The 11,323-nt window shown below is 49.7% G+C and overlaps 1 protein-coding gene across 6 annotated transcripts in view; it reads left to right on the top strand.

Moving 5' to 3' along the window:
* The window catches only part of KLHL3 (kelch like family member 3), a 121,723-nt gene extending 112,379 nt beyond the window's left edge, over window positions 1-9,344 (top strand). For all 6 annotated transcript variants that reach the window (XM_037163489.2, XM_037163490.2, XM_037163494.2 and 3 more), the window contains 2 exons: window positions 949-1,092; window positions 4,717-9,344. In XM_037163489.2, the coding sequence (XP_037019384.2) occupies window positions 949-1,092; window positions 4,717-4,745 (173 nt within the window). In that variant the 3' untranslated portion in view covers window positions 4,746-9,344. The remainder of the gene's footprint in view (window positions 1-948; window positions 1,093-4,716) is intronic.
* Window positions 9,345-11,323: the final 1,979 nt, after the last annotated feature.

The raw sequence follows: 11,323 nt of genomic DNA on the forward strand, positions 1-11,323 counted from the left end.
CCCTTCAAGTTAATCAACGCTTACGTCTAAAACTGTCTTTTAGAATAAAAGGCCAGCAGCGGGACCTTGGAGTCAGGGGCACCGGTGCTTTCCGCACCGTCCGGGGAGGTGGCACACTTGACTCTCACTGGTATTTTTGGCAGTGTCTTCGCCAGTACTGCCGATTACTACTTTTTGAGCATCATCAGTGCCTTACGCTAATTTTGAAAAAATACACAGTATATTGGACTATGGCCTTTGAAAGACTTGATGAGCGAGAATTTTATTTTCTTGTTTTGAGTCCCCACTGATGAGACCTTGCTTCCAGACCAGCTCACTCTGGGATCAGGGTCACGCCCTTGGGAACCGTGTGTGGATTTAGACCCCAGTTAGGTGAAGGGTCACAGACACAGTCACGAGTGCCACGCAGTGTGAATGTAACAGGGTTCATCGGGGAGGAACTTACAAGCGAGTGGTAGAAGCAGGCAGTAAATCCCCTGCGTGTCCCACTCCGTAGCTCGGGCTGGGCGCGGGGGGGTCTGCACACACTGGCAGTGATGCCCCAGTAGAGAGCAGCCTGTGCCCGTAATGCCCTACGTGGATGCAGAGCCAGGAACAATTGTAAGACTGTAGTAGTGAAGCTCCCTGGCCAGAGAAGCGACCTTTCAGAAAGGGCGACCCTCAGGGCCCAGTGGCCAACGTCAGCATGTGCTTGTGTGGAGCCGGTTCTCGGTTGTGCTGCCAAGAGCGGGAGACAGAAGCCTGCGGGGCAGTCCCTGTTCTGTCCATCACAGGCAGTGCCCTTCCTTCTAAAACATAATTGTGTCTCTCACTGCATAGTTCAAACCGCAGCCGTTTTCTCGCTCCTTGAAAGATGAAGTCCAGTTTTGTCTCTTGTCTCTTCATGTCCCTTCCGATCCCCTGCTGCTCCTGCCGTCATATTCCCCTTGGCTTCTGTTTGGTCCCCAGGGGTCTGCGCGGTGAATGGGCTCCTGTATGTGGTCGGCGGGGACGACGGGTCCTGCAACTTGGCCTCGGTGGAGTACTACAATCCCGTCACGGACAAATGGACGCTGCTGCCCGCCAACATGAGCACAGGGAGGAGCTACGCAGGTCAGTGTGCGCCACCCCGCCCTCACCCCATGCCGGGGCCCCAGGTGGGGGGGTGCTGGGGAGGCTTGCTCATCGTGGGACTGAGTGCCTCCTCCAGGGGTGGCACGCAGTTGTCACGTGTCACCACTCCTTCATTCTGTGCCCACTGCACGTACCCATAATTAGCAAACCTGTTTGTTTCCCCAGCAGACCTGAATGTGGCCTCAGAAATCTCTTCCAGCTGCTCTAAGTCACCGTAAGAGGCTTTAGAGTTTTATTGCCATTCCTGGTTTTTCTCCTGCAGTCTTCTAGGTGGAATAAGATCCAGCTCTTGCTTTCCAGAAACTAAATGGGAAAGACAAGACCTGCCTACCCAAAACAGGAGACACAAGATGATGCCCACAGAGGTTCGAAGTGGAATGCTCGGTCCAGGCTTTAGGACGTGACCGGCGGGAGCCGGCGGAGTCGGGGCCCGCTTCCTGAAGGAGATGGGGCTTGATTGCCCTCGGAGGGTGGATCACAGTCCCCAGAAATCTGCCCACTGCTGGCTCCTCCACCCTGTGCCACGGGGCGGTGTGTTCAGTACAGTGTAGAATTTGCTCATGTATCGTCAACGACCCTCTCGTCAAATGGGACTGTGACCTTCCATGTTACAAATGATGAAACTGAGGTTTAGAGGGTTTGGTTAAGACCGCACAGCTGCCCAAGACCACACAGCTAAAAAGTGGTGAAGCCAGGGTTCAGACCCTGGTGTGACTCCCAAAGCCCATGCCTTTTGTACGACCCCAGCTCAGGGCTGGGGGGAGCACTTCACACAAGCAGCGGAGGAAGGAGAAGGCGTGAGGCTGGTTCCTGGGGAGAGCGTGTGATGGGTTTGCTGAGGTGCGGGGGTGGGGTCAGGCTTGGTGATGCTGAGGTCAGCACCCGCTGAGGGGGGACCAGCAAACATGTTTCCACCACGTAGTCCAGCTCCTTCTGTCTGGTTTTCCAGAAACTGAATTAATTAGAGCTAACATGTATTTGCTGAGCACATACAATGTGCCAGGCATAATCCGAACTGTTTTACCCCCATGATCTCATGTAATCTACATAGGGGCGACTCTGATGGTGTCCTTATTCCCGTGTTGTGTTAGAAAGGTCAATCACGCCTTGTTTGGATTTCGGGGCAGAGGGCGGTTGGGCCTTGCAGGCTCAAAGGGGCTTGTATCACCTCACACATTTTGTCAGCCCAAGGCTTCACGTGCAGTGACCTTATTTCACTTTTCCCCTCACCTAGGATTTGTCTGTACTCAATAGAAAAGATTTTAGAGGCATCTTCATCCTGGTGTGATTCTGTTCTCATGGTTAATTATTAAAACCAGCACTGTCATTATTTTCTTTCTGGAGTTGGAGTGGGATGAGGCGGAGGCAGGGGTGCCAGTGAGGGACGCCCCTGGGCTGCATGCGCACCCTAGGAGGGCTCCCGCTGAGTGGTTGGCATTTCGTATACAGGCCGAATATGTCCTGTCCGTCTCTGTATGGTCTGCTCATTCCAGACCTAGGTGAGAAGGAGACAAGCAAGTGAGTGATTCTGTTACCTTAGAATCTAAGGAAATGGCCCCAAACACAGAGAATTACGGACAAAATTATTTTGGAGCATTATTTATAATAGCAAAAAGCTAACTACTTAATGTCTGACATGAGGGAAACAGTTAAATCAACTGTGGAATATTTATACAGCGAAGGTATTTTTAATGCCTTGAGAAAATGTTTGTGACAGGTTGTTAGGCTAAAAAAGGAGGATGCAAAATGTATGCACCGTGTGAGCTGAGTCGCGTGGGCCTGGATCGTGGGGGGTGAAGGGCTGCCGATTCTGCGTATTGGAGTCAGGTCTGAATTTGAATCCCGGCTGTGCCGCTTGCCCTGGGACTCTGGACAAGGTAATCAGCCTGACGGAACCTCTGTTTTCTCATTCGTTAAGTGAGAATAAATTACACCAAGCCTCTTAGGGCTGTTTGAGAGAACGAAACACGATTATCGTTGGAAAGTGCTTCGCATACGCCTGCCTGGCCTGTTGCAACCACTCAGAGAAGTATTGTGATTATTAGAAGCCAGGAAACATGCCAAAAAGTAATAGTGCTTCTCTTTGTATGAAGGGACTAAGGTTTGTCTTTTCTTTTGTGTTCTTCTGTGTTTTCCATAATGGGGATATTTTGACTTTTATAATAAAAAGAAGAAGGTTATAGTGAAAAGCAATATAGGAGCCTGCTCTTTAAAAAAAGGAAGCTACCTGGTGAAAGGGAAGCCCGAGGTGCGGGCAGGACGATCTCAAGGACGGGCAGCGTATCTGGGTCTGAGGGCTCAGGGCTCTCCCTCCAAGCTTCCGTGTCTGCGCCTTTACCCAGAAATTAACACGGATGAACTTCTTAGCAGAATCTCACCACTGGGGCGTCCTGGGGTTGCTTTTAGCAATTCTCTTCTAATTTCCTCTTCAACCAGAAGATGTTGCAGTCATGAATTTGTTAAAATAAGGCTCCAGTTACCATCATATCTGTAGATCCTACCTATAAGTTAGGGTTTTGGTTAGCAGCAGGTACCAGAAAAATTCACAGATACTTTTATTTACATACAAAAGGATCATATTTGTCTCAGGCAGAAAGAAGTGAAGGGCGGGTCTGCTGGCTCAGAATGTCATTGAAGAACCAGGCTTCTCCTCTCTTTTCTGTTCTGCCAGCTTTATTGATAGCTTTTGCTGTCCCCTGGGCATTGCAAGCACTCCAAGCAGGACAAGGGACAAAGCCAAAGTTGTGGCACCGGCAGACTTGCATTCACAATCATGTTGGCCAGGCCCAGGTCACGTGGCACCTTCAGCTGAAAGGCGGTGGGGGAGCTGGACACCACAGTGGAGGACAGCAGATAAGAGGGATGTTGGCTGAATCATCAACCTACATTGTCTGCCACGGCCTCAGTCCACTACAGAGGGGTTTCGGGGTCATGTGTGCATCTCCCCAGGGTCACAGAGCTCGCTGTGTAGTGTGGTGCAGCTTGGCTAAGACTGCCGCACCTACAGACGTGTCTGGAAAGTTTATCCAAGAAAGGAGCTCAGCGCTGGAAAGGTCTTTCAGTTAGATGACGGCACTGGGCAGTGTTGGAACTGAGCCCGAGGAGGTAAAGAGGCTGCAGGGAAGCTTGACTGGTGGCGTAGGTGCGGTTGCAGTTCGGTTTTTCTTATTTCACGAAGGCAGTCTGTTCTTTCTAGTTCATTCCAGTGCCTTAAAAGTAGATGTGAATCACTCACCACTTCTCTTAAAGTGGTACAAACTTTGAGCTGCGGAGCTGCCTCTGGGTTTCCAGTGAGGGCGCCGCATCGTTAAGCTCAGTGCTGGGGTTGGGAGGGGGCGTTGTTACAGTAAGAGAAGAATTTGTGTGACAGTGTGGGTAGGACCGCTCACCGCGGTGTCGAGGGACTGTGCTCCTGGGTTCAAACGTCTTGTGGAGACTTGGCTGTTAGAGTGGACGACAGCGAGCTGCTGGCAGCCTGAATCCACAGCCCTTCAGCATTCGGATACAAACTATGTCCTTTTCTCTTGCTGTGGCTTAAGATGTCAGGACTCTGAATAACTTTGGAGAGGCTAAGATGGCAACTTTCTCCCCCTTTCATTTTAGGTGTTGCTGTGATTCACAAGCCCTTGTGACCCCAACTCCCACTGCCGGGAGGTGGGGGATGGGAGAAGCGCTGCCTGGGACTCAGAACGGAGGGATGGAGATTCACTGGGAGAGGGTGCAGCCAAGTGGGAACCACCCTCCTCTGACTTGGCGGACTGGAGTCCACAGTGAAGACTGAGGACCCACCTCCTGCACCCCTGAGGGGTGATGGCCTCTGTCCTGAGCAGTGGGTTTCTGATAGCATCAGGTGGCATCTTTGGGCTGTTTTGGGGTTTCTACAGGGACAGTGTGAGAGAGAGAGCATGAGCGAGCATGCGCAAGTGTGTGTGTGTGTGTGTGTGTGTGTGTGTGTGTGTGTGTGAGTGTGCGTATACGTGTGTTTAGAACATGGTATCTCACTAAGTTGGGGGCAGGCTGTGACAGTCTACTGGTTTTCTGTACTACTGATCCTTCCGCTGTGCTAAAATCAAATCACAGAAACCTCTCCTCCGGACGTGCCCCAAGGGCACCCTGAGACTACTACGGCTGCTGTCTGCTGGGAAGGCCAGCTGGACAGGCACGTGCAGGAGTGACTGGCAGGAGAAGCAGCGCTCTGACCACGCCCACATGCTGGCCTTGACTCCTGGCACTGTCTGCAGAAAAGCTGGGTGTTCTCAGAGCTGCACTGAGTCCTCTGTGTGCTGCAATAAGGACACAGTTCTGGTTCCAGAACTGTGGAACCTCAGAGCTGGAGCCAGGAGTGAGTGGGTGCCCTGGCCCCTCAGCCGGGCGCTCTTCCTTGGACTCTCCTACAGGAAGCACCGAGAACTGCTCAGTCTTCGGACCACTGGTCCTTGATGTTGTGCATTCCAGGCTTGGGAGATTTTGCGTCTCTTCAGCTGGGAAAACTAGCTTTCAGAGAAGCCTGAGTATGACACTAGGGAAAACTATATGTGAAAGACAAAAACAAAAAAAAACCCACCTCAAAGTGGAAAAGCTTTAGTCCCTGCCCAGAATGGTTTCGGAGAGAATCCTACTTCTGGATTTTTTCAGCATATAAAAGTCCCCATTATACATATTACCCAGGAGTAATTATTCACAACATTCTATTTACCCTTGAAAGTGATCTGACTTGGAGATAAGTAAAGGTCGCCCTACCTTCAAATCCAAAGATAGGTTTGTCCCTGCATCGGACAGGGTCATGCGTGGCTCAGATGGACATGGATGCCTTCAAAGGAGCTCGCTGGCTGGGGCCGGTCCTCTGCACTGTGTGACGATGGTCATGTCTGTCTGATGGCCTGTCTTCCTCTCCTGTGCTCTCCCCGGCCCCAGGGCCTGTGTCCTCTCTCCAACCCTCTGAACGCTCCCCTCCGCCTTGGCCCCCCTGTGGGGGGGGAGATGGTGGTGGCCCTGGATGTGTGGTATCTCTCAGGGGTACTTGCCTTTTAATGAACTATAGAAATGGTCCCTGAAAGCATAGTCTTAGGGGGTACTTGTATTTTAAGAGAGGAGCTAATGAGAACTTTGCTAATTTACAGGTAAAAATTATTAATGACAGAATCTGGAGGGAGGTGGGTATTTGAAGGTGCATAGTCATTCACATTAGAAAAAAGAAGAACCTTAAAGCCATGCTGTCCTTGAACTAGCAAGTTATTTATATTGGAATTTCTGGCATAAGGGGTGGGGGTCTTGTCTCTGGAAAATAGTCTTAGACCTTGGAGGCTGAGGTTTAGACATCCTTGATGTCACAGTCCACTTAAAGGGAGCCCAGGGGCTTTGTGGACCCTGATATCGGGCTTCTGAGACATCTGGTCTCCTCCCAAGCAGATACTGTAGGGACTGGCCTTCCCCCACTCACCCTCACAGTTACAAACCAGGATCTCCCCAAGCTAGTCGGCCACTTTGTGTATTTACAGCACACTCATTGTGCACTAAACACTGAACTGTCTCGAAGATGGAACTTTGGATGTTGAGCAGATGTTATTTCAGTGAGACAGTTGGAGAGGACCAAGGCACCCAGAATTTTTAGTAGCCTTGGGAAGAGGCTACAACCTCCAGGTTTGGTGGACCTGGGAGGAATCTCCGAAGCAGTCAAGGCCTGCTTTCAGGTTGGCGGCCCGCTCTCACCTGGCACTGGGGAGGACTGGTTTCAGAGCTCTGCCTGGCTCTGGGTTGGAAGCTGACGGAATGAGCTTTTTGTTCCAAAAGTTCTTCCTCCCTCTTCGAGGAAGGTTTGGGACTTAATTTTGGAGGGTATGTGTGTGTGCTGAGGATGAGGATGAGGTTAGGGTCTGATATGTGCTATTCCCACAGCTCTGATGTCAGATGAAAGGTGAGAACTCCCCTCCCCCACCACATAGGAGCTGGACTTTCACTGTCCTGTGGGAGAGCCTGTTGTTTGTGTATCATCTTCCCAGAAGGGTCCCTTCCCTGGAAGCTAGCCAGCCATGTTCCCTGCTTCTGGATTTTTGCTATTGGTTCCACCTCACGTTTCCCTTCCGAGGAAGCACAGCCCCTCCTGGTAGTGCTGCTGAGGCCACATTCACTTCATCCTCCTGTGTCCTTTCTCATGGGGACTCTAGAACACTGTGATGTCATCACCAAAAAGCCAGCTGCTCTAACTGCCCTCCGATGCCATCAAAAACTGGATGTCTCTATCACCAGGTACTAGTCTCTCTCCACGTTGGGCACAACAGGCCTATTGTCGAGTCCATGCTGGTCGTATGGGGGATGAACCCCCAACGCCCATTCGGGTGGCCACAAGTACTTTTGGGTGCAGCTTTGCCCGTGGTGCACCTGAAATCTGGTCACAGTGATGAAGTGCAATTGTGGCCCAAGGTTAGAAGCAGTTTAGATGCTCTGGGATGCTGATTCGGACTATGTAGTAGTCAGACTCTGAATTCCAAAGTTACTTCTCATAAGTACCCAATGGCATTTCTCCATCTAAAAAGTTGCAGTATTATGCAAATGAAAGTGACCTCATTTTCTGCTATGCAATAAGAATACTTAATTCTATTTCATGACATACCAGTTGCAACATCTCCTAAGATGCTTTTTGAGCTGTCTTACTTTGATATTTGTTGTGTAATATTTGTATATTCCTGAGCCAGATCCTTTCAAAGATTGCCTTTTTATATACCTGAAGCTGCAGCTTTCAGGCTAAATTTTTAATGTAGATATTTTTATAAGATAATTTTTCAGGATATTTGAATTGCTTTTTATCGTCCATGATAATGAAATATTATGTTCTGTACTATATGTAATTCACTCTTAAATGTAGTCCATGCCTGTAGCTGTCTTTCCTGTGTTTCTCATGCTCCCCAAACTGATTTTTCAGTAGCTCTGGGTAGAAAATACAATTACTGGTATTTCTTGAAACCCTTAGGGACTAACGTTAAGCCAGACTCGGTACATACCCATCTGCGTCTGCTCTTTCGGAGCCCACTCTCTGCAGTGGTGAGCCTGGTCGGCCCATCTCTGGCGACTCCCTGCCTGGTGCTGAGCCGGGCCCACTGTGGCGTGCAGAAGCCCCAGAAAAAGGCCTGCCCTCCAGCACATGCTCCCAGAAGCGTCCGAGGTCTAGTAGACCAGCCCTCACTCCCTTCTGTCTCCTTATTCTTCTGAAGCTTCCAACAGCGTAAGGCCTTTGCTGCCTGCCAGCTGATGGCCCTCTTGGAAGCCTTTTGCCTGTGAACTTTGAAAGAGGGTCACTCTCATGAGCCCCATTAAGAATGTGGCGAATATGTGCTTCACAGATACTCGCACTACACTTACAAAATTCCTTGTTTTTTGAGCTGTGTCTACACTCCAGACTCTCTTTTGTGTACTTATCTGCCATTAGCTTCATTAAAAGAGCTTTATTTGTATTATTATTGGGACAGGTGCCATGTGAATTGCCTCCATGCTCCCCATTTGCACCTTGTTGGGTCAAACTGGGAGGTTGAACAAACTCATTCCAGCCTGCTGGAGTTTTTAAGTGTTTGCCTGGAGAAGCAAGGAGGTTGGAATGTATTTTTTAAGTGCACTATTCAGAGTCCTGCGCCCCTCACATTAAGCTGTGCTGTGTATCTACTGACCCAGCAGGAGAGCTGGCAGCACTTGCGACATCTGGGAATGGAAGAGGCTTCTTCTGTTGGTGGATGATCACAGCCTCGGAGCCCCGTGCAGCCTCTGTCCTGGGGCTCGGTGACGTGTGGATCAGCCACGGTGGAAATGCACGGGGCTGTGGCGTTAGGAGAAACAACTCGCTCTAGTGCTATGTTCTTGCCTTTGGTTTTGAAATTTTGAGTTATTTTCCCCATTTCAGTGGCAATAAAGGACCCTTGTTGGACTTCTTGTTTAATTTGTATATGTCGTGTAAAATGCTTTCTTTGAAAGAAAACTCAAGACACTGAATGCGTGTGTCTGAGTGGGTGTTCCTGGGCAGGCGGACTCAGCCACTGACCCCTGCAGCACAGTACCTGGGTGGCGTCCTTGATCTGGTGTTTTCTGCGTGGACATTAGGGCCTTCATGTCTTGTAAAAGAACACTTGTCACATGCTCAGTCAGTGACAGTGCTAGCTGAATCAACAGTTCCTCAATGTGTTATTTTAACAGGAGTCACGTTCTCATTTCCCATACTTTGTTACTTTAATTTTAATAAATGTTGAACTGTGAGAACCTTTCTCAGTGTTTCATTTCTGTAGTCCAGCCTCTCTATATGTCAGACATGAAAAGGACAGACTTATTCCTACGTGTCTTCAGATTTAAAATGTTTTCTCTTTAAGATCGCCTGGTTAGGGTCTGGGTTCCTTAGGTCTCCGTTCTCTTGCCCCAGAACAGCGCCAGACCTGCAGAGAGGCCCCCCAGGCGCGCCCTCCAGGAGGTGCCCCCTCCAGGAGGTGTTCGGTGCGTGGGCATTTGCCCACTGAGCGTCGTGAGATGGCCATGCTGGTCTCAGGCGCGGGGACGGGAGACAGAGATTCAGCTGTAAATAAGCACTGATTTTTACTTTTATTTTTATTATTTTGATCCTCACCTGAGGATATTTTATTATTGATTTTAGAGAAAGAGGAAGGGAGAGAAAGAGAAACATGAGTGTGAGAGAGAAACACTGATTGGTTGCCTCCCGTACTTGCCCTCACCGGGGATCGAACCTGCCACCTAGGTATGGGCCCTGATGCCAAACCCGGAGCCTTTTGGTGTACGGGACAGTGCTCCAACCAACTAAGCCACCTGGCCAGGGCAATAAACATTGGTTTTTAAAAGTTTGTTATACCTAGAGGTTTTATAAGTATTTTCTTATATTTTATTAAATATACAAATATTATATTTTATTAAATTTATACAACTATTTGATAACTATATTGATATATAAGATATCAACATATATGAAGTAACAATAATAGCTAACACTTATTAAGTACTTATATGTCCCAGGCACTTTTCTAAGTGCTTTACTTGTTGTGGATGCCTTTAATCCTCATCACGGTCCTCTAAGTTACTATTATCTGCACTTTACAGGTGAAATATGCAGGGTGGGGAGGCTGGCCAACTGGCCTAAGGCAGCAATGGCTGCAAAAGGATGGAGCCTCTCCAGAGCCTGTGTCCTTAACCTTCTGTCATTTCGGCCTTGAGGAGGTGAGGGGAGCTGGTGCCGAGAAGCACTGAGGAGAGGACAGCACCAGGGGCCCCTGGGAGGTGCAAACATGGTTTAAGAAAAACACTGAAGCCCAACTTTTTGGGCCAGAAAGTGTCCCCGTTTTATTGCTGGTAAATAAATGTTTTTTGCTGTGATGATAGTGGTAACTACTGTTGATGGTGTACTTATTTTGTGTAAGACACCCTGCTATGTGCTTTATAACTTGGCCTTTTATCCAGTCTCTGAGGGAGCTGCTTTCTGGACTCCTCCTCTCAATTACCTGTGGTCCTGGGGAGTCAGGTCCGGGCCTCATGGGAAGTGAGCCTCTTGTGAAGGAGACTTGGCTCAGCTGCAGCTTCTCAAATCTCCGGGCTCAGGGTCCTGGGATCCCAGTCTGATGAACAAGCTGGACAGTTAGTCCCCTTCAGGATGTCAGTGGCTCTGCCCTGGTCCAGGTGGCAGATGGGCAGCACAGAGGGGTCAGGCTCAGCTTTAAGCTGGAGAGATCCAAGGGGTGAAAGGGGCCTCTCGACCAGACCCCTCCCCACATTTGGAAAAGTAAAATTTGAGGTCCAGGAAGGCATGTCCTGCTGGACTTACTCTGCCTCCTTGGCCTGCACTGGGACACTCAGGAAATATTGACAGAAGGCAGAAAGGCATGTGAGGAGGGATCAGGTGCTTCTCCTCCTCCGCCTCTTCCCTGCTCCCCTGGGCTGGCCTCCTGCTGTAGCCTCTCATCTTTCCTCCTGGGCAGTGAATGGAGAGCAGTGGCTTGGGGCCACTGGTCCTTTGCATCTGCAGAACTTAGCCTTATGGGGACTCTGAGCACCACAACATCCCCACAACAAATAAGGTGGCAGGCAGGTAGAATTTCGTCCCCCAGGGACATAGGAGGCCCAGAGGGGAATCCATTTATCTCAGGGTTCGTCATGAGCAGTGGAGCAGACCCAGATGGAGATGATGGACTCTTATGACCCAGAGTTGAATTTGAGGATCAGCCTGAGAAGA

This window comes from Artibeus jamaicensis, unplaced genomic scaffold (genome assembly GCF_021234435.1).
Source record: "Artibeus jamaicensis isolate MK-2021 breed Jamaican fruit bat unplaced genomic scaffold, CSHL_Jam_final contig_456, whole genome shotgun sequence".
Taxonomy (NCBI): domain Eukaryota; kingdom Metazoa; phylum Chordata; class Mammalia; order Chiroptera; family Phyllostomidae; genus Artibeus; species Artibeus jamaicensis.